The sequence below is a fragment of the Girardinichthys multiradiatus genome, chromosome 24 (assembly GCF_021462225.1).
Source record: "Girardinichthys multiradiatus isolate DD_20200921_A chromosome 24, DD_fGirMul_XY1, whole genome shotgun sequence".
In the NCBI taxonomy this organism is placed as follows: domain Eukaryota; kingdom Metazoa; phylum Chordata; class Actinopteri; order Cyprinodontiformes; family Goodeidae; genus Girardinichthys; species Girardinichthys multiradiatus.
The window spans coordinates 2,233,700-2,251,681 of record NC_061816.1 but is presented as its reverse complement, the minus strand read 5'-3'; the positions used below and the strand labels follow the sequence as shown (position 1 = coordinate 2,251,681).

At 39.8% G+C, this 17,982-nt stretch overlaps 3 protein-coding genes across 13 annotated transcripts in view; 1 reads left to right on the top strand and 2 right to left on the bottom strand.

The window, feature by feature from the left end:
• The window catches only part of LOC124861391 (NACHT, LRR and PYD domains-containing protein 3-like), a 923,911-nt gene that overhangs the window by 49,022 nt on the left and 856,907 nt on the right, over positions 1-17,982 (bottom strand). The window lies entirely within an intron of this gene.
• LOC124861426 (gastrula zinc finger protein XlCGF57.1-like) overlaps positions 1-17,982 on the top strand; it is a 1,067,819-nt gene that overhangs the window by 584,741 nt on the left and 465,096 nt on the right. The gene's annotated exons all lie outside the window — the stretch shown is intronic.
• Positions 1-17,982, bottom strand: part of LOC124861417 (gastrula zinc finger protein XlCGF57.1-like) — a 364,644-nt gene that overhangs the window by 308,698 nt on the left and 37,964 nt on the right. The window contains exon 4 of one of the 4 annotated variants that reach the window (XM_047355163.1): positions 1,947-2,132. The exons of 2 other annotated variants lie outside the window; for them this stretch is intronic. In XM_047355163.1, the coding sequence (XP_047211119.1) occupies positions 1,947-2,132 (186 nt within the window). Of the gene's footprint in view, positions 1-1,946; positions 2,133-15,258; positions 17,110-17,982 lie in introns of those variants that run through there. One more of the 4 variants, XM_047355168.1, reaches the window with a different exon arrangement.

Sequence of the window (17,982 nt, the reverse complement as noted above, 5' to 3'; positions counted from 1 at the left end):
GGCCGAAAAGGCCAAGAACGAGCTGGGGGTCTACCGGAGGTTTCCAGCAGTCCTCAGCTTAGTGCATCCCCTCTTGTGGTGGTGGCAGAAGAGGCATCAGATGCCGATACTGGCCAGTTTGGCCAAAACATATCTGTGCGTTCAAGCATCTTTCACTCCTTCAGGGCAGGTTTTTTCCACAGCAGGAGAAACAGTCAGTGTGGAGCGGACTTGGCTGTTGCCCGTGAAAGTTGACATGTTGGTGTTCTTGAAAAAGAACAGCACAAGAAACAAAGTAGTTCACAGCAAAGAAGTTTGCTTCGCTTTCATTTGTAGTTCGTAATACTTCCATTTGTAAAATAGGATATCTTTATTTATTTTTACTTCATCCTCTTTTGCTCATTTGTCGTAAACTGATTTGCCCTCCTTGGAGTAAAATCACACAGAAATGGTTATACGTGGAACTGGGTTTTAATTTGTGCATCATTAAGAAAAAACATGTTGGTTTCTCATGTTGAAGAAACTTGTGAAAACTGCGATGTCACGATACAAACCGTCGGATGTTGACTTGATATTTTCTTTCAAGTTTATATATTAAGAAACAAATATGTTAAATAAAAAGAATTTCATGTATTTTACACAAATAAACATAAACGCACACAAAAGTACCGAAAATCGGTACCGTTGAGTACCGGTATTGATTCCCATGTACTGGGTATCGGTACCTTATCGGTTCAAATGTGAAAGGTTACCATCCCTACTGATGATAACGTTAGGTGATTTTGATTAACAGTTATTAATTAATAGTTCCAAGTATTACTTATTATTATTGGGTTCTAGTAGTTCAACAATCACAATTTTATAGTATATCTAAATGTGGATGATCTGGTTAGGAATTATAAATACGTGGATGAGCACTTCGTCCAAAGCACAAACATTCAATAAAACTTTGCATAAAAGTGCTCACAGTTCAAGGCACATCAATTAAAACGGTCACAATCCAGAATCGTCGTAATTTTAACCTACTTTATTCTTCCCAGACTGATAAAAGGGATTAAGAAATGAATTTACTAGAGTGACATCTTCTACTGGTTGAGAAAGGAAAAAATTAACTCGTCCCGCAAGCTGTAACCGAGTCCAATCATGAAGGCGAGCTCCTGTTGTCTATTAACCATTGAAACCAGCTGACTGCAGGATCCAACCAGCCCCAAATGATCCGGGAGTCTTTACAACAGCAGACACATTGGTGCCGTCTCTGGGGAGTCGGTTCGGAGGGTTTCCTCCACCAGCTGCACCTCTATGGTGCATTCAAGTACAAACTGTACACTGGATTGTTAATATTAAAAAACTTCAATGTATTAAAACCTTTTTTGGTTATTAAATATCAGCAAAATCTTATGAAAACATTCCTAAACAACATTGACCATTATCATGTGGTTTTATTGTATTATGAATATATTAATACACAGACTCAAGTTAAATCTCCAGTCAGGTCTATGGTGCTCACTTTTAGAAACACTAGAACGTACTGATAAAATCAGATGAGAAATCTAAACATTTTTCTTCACTGTTGAATAAAGTAAAAACTTTTATACATTTATACGCTTGTTTGTCCTGAATGAAACGCAGTGAATCATGACATTTCTGTACCGTTACTAAGTTACTGTTAGAAGTCAAGTAGTTTTACACAAATACAGTATAAATGCTTAATGAGATCATTTTAATTTTGCTTATTAAATGAAAAACAGTCACATTGTGTTCCATAACAGGATTAGGTTTGCTGGCCCAGATATGTACTGTATGTATATATGTATCATTCATTTAATAAAGTCAACTCTGAAACTAGAGAAACGTCTCATTTCTTCCTCCTTTTTGTGAAGCAAATCTACTTTAGATCATAAAAGACAACCAGATGCACCAGACTGTTAGCTGCCAGACAGGAGACACACACACAAACAAATCCTTACTCTTGATAGGAGCTGCAGTTAATGGAAACCTGGTATCAGTCTCCTCCTTCACAGTGAGCTGCTCTCCTTCCTGACTGGTCCAGAGTTCCTCCTGTTCCTCCTTTATCTGGAGGGGCTCTGGCTCCTGCTGATCCACATCAGGACTCTGTTCTTCAGGAGCCTCTTCTTTAACATCTGCTGGCAGCACTGAAACACATTACATGCATTATGAACAACTTTCTGATTCAGTATATGTGATGCATACTGAAAATATACAAATATATAACACAGATTAATCCAGTTATGGCTGTTTTATTTTGAAATAACTAAAAGGAAATGATAACTACATAAAATCAGCTTTATTGCCAAGTTTGTTCAGAAAACAAGACATTTGACTCTGGTACATTTTGTTCTCAATAATAAAGAATATCTTCTTAAATGTAGATATAAACACAACTGAGTTTACAATAGAAGATAATGTGAGATCAGTCCAGGTATGCATGGTGTTGTTCTGGATCTCTGACTGTCAAGAGTTCATCAGAGAAACAACCTGGAGGAAGAAACTGTCTCTGTGGAGGCTGGTTTTAGCAGACAGCGCTCTGTAGCGCCACCTGAAGGTAGAAGCCTAAACAGTTTGCATGGTGCAGGGTGTTTGGTACATAACATACAGCTCCTCTACCGTAATACACCATGGATGGACGCATCTGATTTCTACCGTCAGCGATCGTCGGCTCACTTCACCGCAGTTAGATGATCCTCTGTCGTTTCAAACTCTAATATTTCTGAGCTGGGCTCCAGAAGCTCCTGCTGATGTTTCACTATCCTAACAACGAGTTCTAATTCAGAGGAATAATCCACCAGCAGACTGAAAACGGCTCCTAAACTTTAACTACCATCCACACAGTTGGCATGAAGAAGGAAACATCCAAACCTAATCTGGGCTGGAAAACATCATCCATCATCTGGTGTCTCTTCCTCTGCTGCGTCCTGCCGCTGTTTGAGCTCCTGCTTCCCTCCAGTTTCTTTGACCAGATGTTCCTCAAGCTGCTGGACTTCTTTCCAGAGTTCATCAACTGCTGCTGCTGCAGCTCTCTTACAGCTTTATCAACACTCCCGCTTCTGGGCTGCTGACGAACAGGGAACAAAGGATGAAGAACCCGGAAGAGATCCGCGTGTTTGGGAAGAGGGGGCGGGGCCAGCGGAACCGGAAATCACGACCATATTTCTAGTGTCATTCTGGACTACCGTTTCTACGTTTGTTTACAAACATGATGTTTCAAAGTGAATATTTTAAAATAAGTATGAAATGTGGTTAAACAAGATAACAATTAAAATGAGCCAGGAGGCCCCAAAGAATGAAAAACATTCAACATTTGCAACTGTGGCTCAGGAGTCAAGAGTTTGTCCTGTAAAAAGTTGTATTTGTGAAATATAATAATGATCTAAGTGATTAAATCTCACACCTTCTGATCATATTTAGGGACATAAAATGCTCAAATATCACAAAAACAAACAGTAAGCACATAAAGAAATAAATTCTTCCAAACCTTTTTTATTTCTAAGCAACACAGAGAATGATGAGGTTCACAGAGCTGTGGGTTATATCAGCATCTTTACATCACTGGAGGAAATGTTTGAGTTTAATCTGTGTCAGATTCGAACAAATAATCCTATTTTGACAGTTATAAATACTTTACCTCTTATATACTTTAACTGTTTCCAAACTGTAACGTCTCTCATCAGATAAAGAAATAAATCATTTCACACACATTTTATCAGCTGGAGAAATCAACCAGGCATCAATCAGACAGGAGATATTAATGTAGTAACTCAGAACCACTAGGAACAGCTCTCAGAACCACAGTTTATTCCTCAGATGAGATTAAAATAGGACAAAATGATCATACTTGTAAAAATGCCCATTTTCTTCTTAAACATATTCATGATTTAACTGTTAACTTATCAAAGCAAAAACAGCTCAAAGTATTTACCAGTAGAAAGCTTAATATCAATGATTTATGGTCAGGGTCAATGGACCTTATGGTCCATTAAAGGTGAAAGCAGAAGACTAATATTTTTCTTTTTAAACCATCTATGCGTGAGCATCTGGAATAATCTCTGCTAGTCCAGATGTGATTTTCACTGTCTGAGATTTTCTGCCTCTGTTTATTAATGAAACCAAATGTATGCATGAATTTCTTTGGATCAGAATCTGAGGAATGCAGCAGCATGGAGAGGGGGCTGGGTGTGAAGTTTGTTATAGAATGAGGAGATGTTGAGTCTGGTGTGGAGGGGGATGGACCTAGCAGGGGCTCTGCAGCTGAACCGGTTGAAGAACAGGTTTGTTCTCTGAACGACTGAGTGGGGTCTGTCTCTCTGTTTAGATCCTATGTTTGCATATAGGGGGTCCTTTTTGTTGCAGAGGACAAAGTCTGTGGGGAGGCATGTCTCCATAAAACCACATATCAGCTCTCATGGTACTCCCTCTGGGTCTTAATTATTACCCATCGTTTTACTTCACAGTGACCTTACATCAGGAGCTTATTTTAGAACCAGATCCACATGGAATGAACAATGAGATCTGAATACTGACTGTTAACTCATATGGATAAACCATTTAAGGTAAAACTGTCTGGTATCTCAGACTGCTTTCAGCCCAGATTTAGAGACCACCATCTCCAGATGTCACTGTAAAAGTTTCAGCCTCACCTGATTTAGACATTCATGACAGTTTTCCATTAACATCTGTAAATGGTTTATTCTTAACCTAAACAGAAATCAGCCAAAAATAACACAATTTTCTATTAAAATGATGACTAATATGCTGACTAAACAGTATATAAGGCGAGTTTGGGGCCTAGTGGTTAGAGAGCAGGGCATTTGCGTCCTGGAGAGGCCAAAAGTACCCTGGTTTGAATACTACAGCCTGCCACTCTGGGTCTCTGAGCAGGACCCTCACCCCCTGAATGCTCCCTGAGGGCCAGACAATGACAGCCCACTGCTCCCTAAGGGATGGGTTAAATGCAGAGGACAATTTCAATGGAATGAACAATTGCAATAACAATTAAATATTAATATTATAAGAAAGATTCATATTTTTGTGACTCCATCATTTTGAAATTCCACATATGGCAGAAACACTTCAAGATTGTCATCATGTCACCACAATGACATTTTCTTGAGGCTTGGCTCCAAAGATACACATGAATTGCACAGACATGATGAAAAACACTTGCAAACTTTAAAAACACTTGCAGAATTTAGGGAACACCTACAAAATTTAAGCCCCTGCAAATTTGAAGTGCCTGTGACATCAACTTTCATGATAAATCCAATTACATTTATGGAAAGGAAACATCGATATAATATTTTAAAAAGTAAATTCATGCCACTGAAATGAACGGTTGTTGAGATATATGGTCAAACATTTCACTAAAAAGCCATTTCCAGACTACTTTGCGATTTTGTTGCACTCTCTTATGATGTCAGAGGGGAATCCCTGCAGGTAAACTGACTGCTGCTACAATGGCAGCAACACAGACGGCAGCGAAGAATCTGATGTTTCTGTAGATATCTTTCAGTCACTATCAGAGAGAGACGCAGCAGAGTCAGGAGAACAAAATCAGCTTTCATCAGATGGCAGAACACAAGTGCTGCCTCCTTTGACCAGAGTCTATTTTTGCTGGATGCCGGAGCATGGCCAGAGTCAATAAGCATGAATCACACCGCACCACCAGGTAACAGAACAAGCCCAACATCTGGATTTTCAAAATAATTCACTAAAGATGGACAAGATCTCGCTGTATTAATAAATACACACATATATTTATACATACATGTTTGTATTAGCAGTTACTGGGTTGACTAAGGTATTATAAACCGAGCAATTAAACATTAAATGCACCAAATTAAGCAACAAATGAACTCGGGGAACAAAACACATGAAAATATCTGGATGCATAAAACAAAAAATGAAGCAGTTTAACTTACATGAATTGTTTTGGACTTGCTACCGCATTTATCACCGGCCCTTATTTCACGATCTGCACATGGTTCTTGGGGCTCCTCCAGGCTTCGCAGCGGACCGGACCGGACCAGAGGAGAGACAGTGTAAATCCAGGGTTACAGTAAAAATGGCACTGAGTGAAACAACCGGAGGCTAAGTGAGCAGCACGGAGCAGCAGAAGCAACAAGGGATGATTCAAGATCTGAAGACACCACCTGGTGTCATTTTTTTAATCTTTATATTAGAATCTTTAGAGAAACATTTATTTACATATATCATATGCACATGTAATTTATCTTATTTAGTAATAATTTCAGATTGTTAATTATTAACAATAAATGCCGATTTCTAAATGTACTTTTGCAACAAGGAAGTGTTCTTATCTGCTGAACCTTGATCTGTTTAGCAACAGCAGCAACAACATTTTCTTCAGCAATCTTTTCCCATCAGATGCTCTGAACAACGTGGCTACAGACTCTGCTTCAACATTCTCTTTTGTCTGTAAAATATACCGACCTCTGACATAATTTCTCTGGTGAATTCAAAGGTTTCTTGTTCAAAGCAGTTGACCAAGAAGTTTTCTGATCACAACTGGTTGTGCTTGATGGGACCAGCCCATCGGTCCCTCCTCAGTTTTCCAGCTCTGATCCAGGCACCTCTGATCCTCTATGCTTCAGAAAAGTAGTGCAGACTAACGGCTGCTGTCGTAGTGTTGCTGCCACCATCAGCAATTCACAGTTTCACCTTATTAACACTTTGTGTAACGCAACTTGGGTTCTACCTGAACAATTTTTGTTATTGATGCTCACACAGTGAATGACCGGAGACATCCCCTCTGACATCACTTCCTGGCAACGTTGGACATGCAAAATGTAAGAACAAAATATGCCTATTTTGTGTCACAATTGTCTTTAATCATATCTTTAATGCTAATATGATGTCAATTGCTGCCCAATTTCTGAAATATTAAGATATTTCCTTTCAATATCTACATTTGAGTGAAAAGCGCGTCACAGGCACTTTAAAAAAAGAGTGATTCTAGCACTGGCATTACTGAACAGCAAACTCTGCACACATATGGAATCAATTCACAAAAACTTCTCTTCAAAATGTAAAATTTTATTAACAAAAAAAATTAAACTCTAACGCAAAATATTTCAATTAACAAAATACTAGACTAGAACCAATTAACGAAAATTACCAAGCAAAATGAAGCGATACAGAAACTAATGAAACTATATACAAATAAAAAGGGAAAAGGGGACCAATAAAATTGATGCAATGATATCACAGTTCAGTGTCAATATTTATGTTTAAGAACCAAGATTTATTTTAAGGAATCTGGAAATAAGGTCTTTTAAGGTTTTTTAAGGACAACAATTGGCATGTGTTCAAGCAGTCAGTCACAATGCAAATCTGAAGGAGTAATGCCTGGTTCACATGGCAGGATTTTTATGCCAATTTTTATCCCGATATTACCCTCCTGACATGCCCTGATGATTGTGATGGCTCCTAAGATAATCTTATGAGATAATCCTGCCTTGGTGTGACCTAGTCTGCTTGGAAGGATGTCGGGACGGCTCCAAACTCAAATAGGGATATTTAACATGTTGGATCACTTTGACCCAATTTCCTACCCTGTGGGGTGTTCCCCGAGGACAAAGGAGCACGCAGCCCGTTAAATGTGATGCATAGCCAATAACAAAGCCAAGTGACGGAAACACAGAAGAGAATTACTGTGAACTAGAGGCTGACATTTTTTCGGGAGTCCCACGGGTCACGGGATTCCCACAGGAATCCCGCGGGACGGGAGACAGCATCAGTAAAGATCCCGTGATTGGGACGGTACAGGATAAAAAATGAACGGGAGCAGACAGGAGCGGGAGCTAACCAATAGGAGGGAAAATAAACTAGGATCAATTGTCTTTGGAAATGTAAAACTGAGACTTTGTTATAAACGTCAAGAAAAAAAAAAAACTTGGATCGACGCCGCCATTGTGTAGTTTTTTTCCAAGAAGCCTATACTATAATGCGAGTCAAACGAACTACACGACCCACAAGCCAACAGAGCTTCTGATCGATGTTTTCCACCTGCGTTCAGAATGGAGGGAGCAAACGCAGGTGGAGAACTGGACGTGGTAAAATTGGACTTGTAACGTAAAGTCAGAAGTCAGGACTTATCTATTAAACTCATAGAGCTGACAGGAAAGTCGCAAATATTACCGAACTTCAGGAGAGTTGAATGCAGCGGTGTTAACACGCAGTCTGCTGCTTGTGAAACGTGTTTAGTTATAATCAAGTTCACCAGTGATTAAAGGACACTTGTAAAACAGATTCTGGATTAAATCAGTCCTGCATCTCTTCATTCATCAAACCAAAAGTACCAACATGTGTCCAGTTTCATCTGACCAACAAAACTGCTGCATGTGCTCTAAAGATTTAAGAGGTAAGGTACGGAAGCCCGTGAGGGGACATGGGGAAATTTATTACTTTTGCGTCTCCACGCAATACTTTTGCGTTCGGCATTTTGGAGCAACAGCACAGATGACAAACTGCTCATAAAACAAACACTGATATGTGATTGATATGGTTTATTTGTCATATGCAGGTTAACATGCAGTAAACAATGCGATGAAATGCTTAGGATAAGAAGAACCGTTCAAATCACGATAAAAACAAAAACACTAATGGCGTGCAAAAAAAAGTACACATCATGCAGCAGTAATAAGGAAATAAAGTGTCACAGATGTGGTTTCGTGCAGTTTTATTGTTCAGTAGTTTGTTTGACAGCTTGTGGATAAAAACTGTCTTTTAGTCTGATTGAAGATAATTTTATTTAAGGCTGATTTCAAAATAAAACTCAATAAATATCAAAACGGGTATAGTGTTTGTTTCATTTTTGCAGTTATCTGGTTTGGAAACTATCCCACAAAGTATTGCGAAATAACGCAAAGACTATTGCGTGGGGACACAAAAACGAAAAAAATCCCCCCTTGTCCCCTCGCGGACTCCGTAGAAAGGCTTCATTAAGGGAAGATATTAAATAAATATGTTGTGAAATAGAAAAAAATGGAATGTACCATTAAATGTACAATTTATTTAATACATCATTAAATATTAAGTGTACCACTAATTACGTCATGTCGTCTTTAAAATTATACTTAATTATTCAGTGGCACATTTAATTGCATTATAGTCCATTTCATGATATAATGGTACATTTATTGTTTCTAATGATGTATTAAATAAATAAATGATACCTTTAATTTTATGGCACATTTAATGTTACATTTCTTTCATGTTACATTTACTTCACTTATGGGACATTCACAACATTTATTTATTTAATGATGATTTTATTGTATTAATTGTGTCCAGTTTGACCCTCCATTCTTGATGCCTGTATAGGAGGTCATGTCAGAATTTAAATCAGGTGTTCTGGAGCAGACAAACATCTAAAACTTGCAGAGAAGGGGTCCCTGAGGACCAGGGCTGTGAACCATTGAGGTACAGTTTCTAAATTATGAAGGTAATGCCTTTTTGCCCTTTTGTTCAACAAGTACATTTCTCTTACTAGGTGCATTTTTCTTTCATTTCAGCAACTTGAAACATAAAAGTGATGTCATTGTTCAAAGGAAACAGTCACTTAATAAATAAGTCAAATACAACTAGGTACATTTTGATAATTCAACTAAGATAGACATGGTCTGTTTCCTTGTTTGATATTTTATTATTTCTTCATTATTATTCTTTTTACTTTAACTGGCCTTTACTACAACTAAAAACAGGGACCTAACTGGTCCTTCAAAGAAAGAAATTATCAAAAGACTAAATGAAAAAAACTAAAATGGGAGAGTCACAGGAGTGGGAGTCAATTTACCAGGAGTGGGACGGGACAGGATTTTTTTTCGTTATGCTGGCCTGGGATTGGGATGAGACAAGACATTTTTCTGTGGGAGCGGGATGGGACAGGAGAGAAAATCCACTCCTGTGTCACCCTCTACTCTGAACTCACTTTTGATCTTGAGAGAGTTTGAGATTTCCAGTCTGAAATCTGAATATTTTTGAGTGAAATCTGTTCGTGCGTGGTGTGTTGACTGGACACCACACAATGTAGGACCGAACCTGTTATACCTACAATTTTTTATTGTCACGTATGAGGCCTCGGGTTTTGAAAATCAGCTGACCATTTGAAAATCCTTCAGTGTGAACCAGGGATTAAAGAATATTTTAGTGAAAATATTTTTTTTATTTTAATACATTATTTAAAGAATGATTTTCCAAATTATAAAACAACAACCTTTTTGAATCCGTGTATCATTCTTTCTTTTCATATTCAATTAAGATTTCAAAATCGGAAAAGGAAAAAACAGTTCATTATTTCGTATATAAATCTGACACCAAAAAGCAAATAACTGGTCATTCTTGTACTCTCGATTTAATGCTCAGATCAAAAATAGGAAAAGAAATAAAGGGACCCATGGACAGATTTTGATATTTAATATTTATGAGAACCGGATGTTATTGTCTAATTAGGTTGATTGACTTTTTCAGTTTAACAAAACAACATCAATCATGGAGCGTTTCATCTTGTTAAGAGGAACTAAACGGGTGACTGTCAAAGAAGACAACATGACAACCGAAAAAATCGACAGGATCTTCCGGGTAACTTATGGTAGTTTAGTCTAAATAAGCCTTATTTATTCTATAAAATTGCACTGACATGTTAGCTAGACTCATCATTGTTAGTTAGACTCATCTTCTGGCTGTGTCTCAGCAACACATGAAGACGACAATAACTTCCGGTTCACACAAGTGGAACAAATCAGTCCACGTGTCCCTTTATTTCCGTTCCTATTTGAAAGTATGAAAAATTTCCCGTCATTTGTTTTTGGTAACAGATTTATAAACAAATATCAAGCAGTTTTTTCATTTTCCAATTTTGAAATCTTAATTGAATATGAAAAGAACGGACGATACACAGATTTTTTTAGACAACTGACTTTCAATGTTTTGCAATTATTCCTCAGCACATGTTTGAATTGAGTTATTAACTCTTAAAATGGTGGTGCAAACCTTTATTTAAAAGACACCAGGGGGCACACAGCCAATGGACAAACAGAGAAATGTGGTGGTACCACATCCGAGATACCGACTCCTAACATAAAGAAAATAAGGTCATTCAACAATCGTATAAGTTTTACCCATGCCTTAAATACCATTAATACAAATATTAATGTGTATACAAGCTCTGACGGCGCGTTATATAACAATTACGGAGTGAATGAAACAAGCTCTGTTGTAAACAAAGCTACTGTGTAGTATTAGCAGAGGTATTGGCATGTTAGCTGCTAGCAGAGACAACCTTAGGCATGTTTTAAGCAATATACAAACACATTTTTAGCAGGTTAGTTCAAGGAGATAAGGGAAAACACGGATGAAATGGAGCAAAATCCCATTACTGGACAACCAGTGTTTATAAATATAAGTAAAGTTTATCTCGACTTTAAAACACAGAACAAATAAGACTAGCCTTAAGGTTTAGAGTATGTTCACATTAGCATCACAAGGTTGCCTTATAGCACCAGAAAGAAAAGCTAAACACGATGAAATTAACAATATTTAGGTTGTTTTATCCTGAACTAATGTTCTTTGCCAAGACACAACCTCTTATGTGGACCATTCTGATGAACAGAAGCGAAGAAAGGTCCAAGTCCACGTTTCATCCATGGGTGGGGCAAAATAATCTGAGAGAGATGAGCAGCCAGAGGCGACCATATATCAAACAATAATATACACAACAATCTAAATTGGATCCATAACATAGATATAGATTTCTAGAATGAAAATCATCTCTATATTGATTCAAAAAAATTATAGAATAGAATGGCACGGGACAGCAACTTGTTTTTTATTCTTTAGGATATTTTTTTTACCTTGTTTTCTGGTTGATTATATTCTTGTGGACTTTAATGTAATGTATTACTATAACAATGACAGTTGTTTACAAGGACAAATCAAAAGCTAAAATACCCAAAGTGTGGCCCAAAGAGCTGCACACCAGTGTGAATGCACCACAGGAGGGGGGAGGGTTTGGTAGGGATGGGGAGTTTACCAGGTGTTCGAGGGTTTAAACCATCTTTTTCATGAGAGCAACTTTTTGAGATCCTGGTTTCCTCTCTGTGTATATTACTGGAGAAGCAGACTGGGAAAATATGCAGGTATACTTGTCAAGCTCCGACAGGACTGCAAGATCTGCTCCCGTATATTTACTTGAAGAATGTCCGCTCCCTGAATAACTAAACGAGTGACACAAGTAACTGGGATTTCCACAGATCTGCCGCCCTTAGCTAGCTGACCTGATCACAGATGTGGAGGAAGCAACACCAAAACTCCCTCATGATTGTTCTCTGGGAATTTAACAGCACATATCTCACCTATGAACTTCCTAAATACAGAGAGCCCAACCAGAGACATCAATACTGTGGACCACTGCTACACAGTTTTAAAGGATATCTATTACCCTGTGCCCTGAGCAGCTTAAGGCCTCTGAACATCAACTGCTTCAGCTCATACAAAAGGAAGATAAATGAAGAACTCCTAAGCCTGTGGTAAGGACTATAAGGAAGTGGACAGAGGAGTCAAAGTCGAAGCTACAGCCCTGCTTTGCACAGATTAGAATAGGGCTGCAACTAACAATTATTTTGCTAAATGCTTAATCTGCCAAATGTTTTTGTTTATTAAGCGACAAACTATTGGACAGCAAAAGGTGCTTAACAGGAGATTCTTTTTTTTTTTACTGAATTTGAACCAGGTGAAGACAAAACTATGACACTTGAGGAGTTCAGGATAGAGCATATTTACAGACAAAAAAAAAAAAACGGTTTTCATCTTAAATGCAAAATGTATATATTTGTTGCAGAATTTTGGCCTAATTACTGCTCTGAGTGGGATGTTCTTTCACCAAATGGTATGTTTTAGAGTCTGTTTACTTCATTTATCAGTTATTTAATAACTAAATTAGTTGACAATTATTTCAATAAATCGATTAATCACGATTCATTGTCAGTCAGTCAGTCATTTTCTACCGCTTATTCCATAGTGGGTCACGGGGGAGCTGGTGCCTATCTCCAGCAGTCTATGGGCAAGAGGCGGGGTACACCCTGGACAGGTTGCCAGTCCATCGCAGAGCAACACACATACATCCATGCACACACTCATTTATACACCTAAGGGCAATTTAGATTGACCAATTAACCTAACATGCATGTCTTTGGGAGGAAGCCGGAGTACCTGGTGAGAACCCACGCATGCACGGGGAGAACATGCAAACTCCATGCAGAAAGACCCCTGGTCGGGAATCGAACCCAGGACCTTCTTGCTGCAAGGCAACAGTGCTACCAACTGCGCCACCATGCAGCCTCCGATTCATAAAGCTGCAGCTGACTGGACAACTGACCTGAACCAACTCACTGACACTGTTGTGGAATTTTCTTATCAAAGTGGGTAGAAGTTGACTCATAACAAGAGAAAATCCAGACTTTGTCTTAATAAGTTTTATTCAAAGGCATTCAGCGTCAGTGAAGCAGAGCCCCGATCAACATTTACACACAGTATTTATACCAGAACATGACAGTGTTATCTCAACTTCAAAGAGTCTGTGTTTTACGACCCCAGACCCTTCTTGGGTTCAGAGGTTACCTAGGTTACCTAGAAACAACCATCTACTCTCCCTGAGGCATCATCCTAACAAATGCCCTTAACCATTAAACTTCTGATAATGGCTTTTACAGCTTCCTCCTCTAACACACATGTTCACTGGAGTGAGGTAAACCAAAGGTCATACACTGTGGAATGCTTACTGCAAGAATTTCCATCACAACACAATAACAAATCAGTTTTTGTGACATTTGTGTGTCTACCAACACATTTTGCACATACAACACCACCAACCACACATGAGGAAGATGGGTCAGACCAAATAAAAAAGGCCCACAGGAGAGAGGCCAGCCCCTCTATAAGCAGACCAGGAACAAACCGACTTATGGTGCGTTCACACCGAAAGCAGATTCTGCGAATTTTTCGCGTCATTTGTGTGCTTTTGCTCGCTTAACATTCCACGTGAACTCTGCGTTGCCAAATGTGAACAAGAGGCAACGCTTCGCCGCATCATCAAATAGGAGGAGCTTCCATCTGCTGCTTGCTGGTTTCAACTGAACACGGTGGACATGGATTTCACGGACCTAATTATAGTGTTTTACCTGTGGAGAGCTGAAAAACGCCGCCGACGTCAACGTCCCTGGGTTCACGAGATTTTTCAGGGACGGGAACAGTTCAGAGAATACCACCACCTACTCCAGGAGCTGCGTCTGGATGATGGTTGATTTCTGCGGTACTTCCGTCTATCCAAGACCCAGTTCGAAGATCTGCTGTCCCGCGTTGGGAGACGAATCGGCCTCCGGGACACCAACTACCGGCGCTGTATCCCCGCCACTGAACGCCTGTCAATCTGTCTTTGGTGAGTAAATAAATTACAGCTCAATAAAAAAACAGCCGATTTTTAATGTCCACATCTCCTAAATATAAGACAAAAGTGCAATGGCGCTATTTTAAAGTTTTACCTGCTACTCCAGTCAGACTCTTCTCCAGGCCAGTTCCTTTCTGTACTTGTCTCTGTAAAAGTAATTAGTTGAGTCATACAACTCTAGCTTGCCGCACACCACCACTATTATCTGGTCCTCCATCTTCACTGACAACCGCTTCTTCTCCGCTGCGGTCTTTCACCCTACGTCAAAGCCACATCCAGTCCCTGATTGGTTGATGCGACGCAAATTTAGGAAAAAGTTCAGATTTTTCAACTCATCCATTGCTCTCGCTTCGCTCGGCGTGCCTTCCGCACCGTGTCCTTCGTCTCCGCTCTGCTCCTGAACGCGCCTCTACATAGGGATGACATGTAAATCGTACGCTCCTATCGCAGAATCCGCGTTCGGTGTGAACACACCTTAAGGAGACCAGAGCTGCTAAGAGTAGTTGTGAAAGGACAAGGTTATCCATAATGGGGGGTTCATTATTTTTTGGGGGGTACAACATTTTTACCACATTCATCAGATCCAAAACGTTTGTCCCCAGTTCAGATTCTTGTGTGTATGTTTAAATATTACTTGAAAGCAAAAAAAATTATCACAACCATCACAATCAAAGTATGGAGCCCGGTTTGATAAACTGTGTGCTCTGTTTTGCAATCCGTGCATGCAGATTACTCCGTGACATCTGTCGAGAGTTTGGACGCATGGCCCGGTAAGTTCAGTGGATCTGTTGTCATATATAAACATAAAGCACTGCCATGGTTTCATCAACACACTTCACAGATTCCACTGAACTTACCTTGTAGGTGTGGGCCATGCAGCAAAAGTCTCCACAGATGTCACTGAGTAATCTACGCACAAGGATTGCAAAATGGAGAGCAAAGTTTACCAAACCATGCAGACAGATTGTTGAAACTGAGTGTACAGTTTAATAAACTGTGAGCGCAGATATCCACTGGCTTTATTTTTTTTCCCCCCACTGACATTTGATGGGATCCGTACCAAATGGTTTCTCTACTGTGTGGGTTTTTATGTGCTGGTTTAAAGTTGATTTTCGGTTAAATGCTTCTCCACATGCACCACAAATAAGGGGGTTTTCTCCTGTGTGGATTCCTGTGTGTGTTTAAATGTGACTCTTGGTAAAATCTTTTTTCTCAACCATCACATCCAAAGGGTTTATGTCCTGTGTGGATTTTCATGTGTCTGTTTAAACGTGACTTCAAGGTAAATCTCTTTCCACATGCATCACAACCAAAGGGTTTGTCTCCTGTGTGGATTGTCATGTGTATGTTTAAATCTGACTTTTGGATAAATCTTTTCCCACAAACATCACAACCAAAGGATTTCTCCCCTGTGTGAATTTTTATGTGGTGGTTTAAAGTCGATTTTCGGTTAAATCTTTTCCCACAAACATCACATACAAAGGGTTTGTCTCCTGTGTGAATTCTCATGTGTTTGTTTAAATCTGACTTTTGGATAAATAATTTCCCACAAACATCACAACCAAAGGATTTCTCCCCTGTGTGACTTTTTATGTGGTGATTTAAAGTTGATTTCCGGTTAAATCTTTTCCCACAAACATCACATCCAAACGGTTTATCTCCTGTGTGAATTCTCATGTGTTTCTTTAAATGTGACTTTTCGGAAAATCTTTCTCCACAAGGATCACAAATAAATAATTTCTCCCTTTTATGAGTTTTTATGTGTTGGTTTAAATGTGATTTTTTGTTAAATCTTTTTCCACATGCATCACAAACAAAGGGTTTCTCTACTGTGTGGATTATCAGGTGTCTGTGTAATTGTGACTTGTAGACAAACCTTTTTCTACATGCATCACATCCAAAGCGTTTCTCCCCGGTGTGGGTTTTTGTGCGTCTTTTAAGATCTTGTTTCCTGTTAAAACCTTTACCACACTCACCATAGTTAAAATTTTTTCTACTCGTCTGGACTTTTGTCAGTGAATCCATTTTTTTCTTCTCTCTGAAACACGTCTCATTACCAGAACAATCTGAAGACGTTAATCTTGGATGACATGTCATGTGACTCTGAAGAGAGCGTCTGTTAGTAAATTTTCCTCCACACTCAGAGCAGCTCAAAGATTTGTTGACAGCGTTTCTGCCTGATCCTGGAGTCCTGCTCTCCTTCCAATCCTCCTCACTGTCTTCAGTTTCAGAATCTGACAAGCGTTTAAGCTCAGATTTATGGTGGTTCACATCATTCTCTTCAGTTTCTGAATAGTTGGAAGTGTTTCCATGAGTATTTGGATCTGGGTTCCTGCTGGATTCTGCTGTCCCACAGTCCTCTTCTTTAATTTCTGCTTTTATCTGGTCAGCTGAGCTGCTGCTTGGAAGATCTCTTTCTTCTGTTTTGTGTTGATGAAGCTGAGAGAACAGAGATTTCTCTTCATCCTCTTCACTCTTCATATGAACAACAGTAAATGGAAACCTCATATCATCAGTCTCCTTCTTCACATTCAGTTGCTCTCCATCCTGGCTGGCCCAGATTCTTTCACTTTCCTCCTTTATGTGGAGGAGCTCCAGCTCCTGCTGGTCCATATCAGGACTCTGTTCTTCAGGAGCCTCTTCTTTAACATCTGTAGACATCATTGAAACACATTACATGCATTATGAACAACTTTATCCTGACAATGTTACAAAGATGATAAAGATTAAGACTAGAGAAGAAAATCTGATAAATATTATCAGTGAACAGTACAGTAGGTAAAATCAGAGATGCCACAGTGGTATGATAACCTTGAGTGTAAATAATATGTTTTACATCATTCTAAAACACAAATGTATAATGATTAGGTCATATGATCTATTAACGAACACCATGTTCAAACATAAGGTTGTCCATCAGTGGACTTGGCACCAGGACACCCTAGGCAGGAGGTCGATGATTGACTTTGTTGTCGTATCATCAGACCTTCGGCCGCATGTTTTGGACACTCGGGTGAAGAGAGGGGCTGAGCTGTCCACTGATCCTCACCTGGTGGTGAGTTGGATCTGCTGGAGGAGGAGAAAGCTGGACAGAATTGGCAGGCCCAAGCGCATAGTGAGGGTCGGCTGGGAACGCCTGGCAGAGCCCTCGGCCAGGGATGTATTCAACTCCCACCTCCGGGAGAGCTTCGACCAGATCCCGGGGGATGTTGGAGACATAGAGTCCGAGTGGACCATGTTCTCCGCATCTATTGTCGATGCTGCTGCCCGTAGCTGTGGCCGTAAGGTCTGCGGTGCCTGTCGCGGCGTCAATGGTTGCGGCTGTGGTTGGCTTGTGGGACTCCTGAGGCGGCTGACGGGTACCGTGAGGCCAAGCGTACCCAGGGGACGGCCCAGGACACGCTGGAGGGACTATGTCTCTCGGCTGGCCTGGGAACGCCTTGGGCTCCCCCTGGAGGAACTGGAGGAGGTGTCTGGAGAGAGGGACGTCTGGGCGTCTCTGTTGAGTCTGCTGCCCCTGCGAC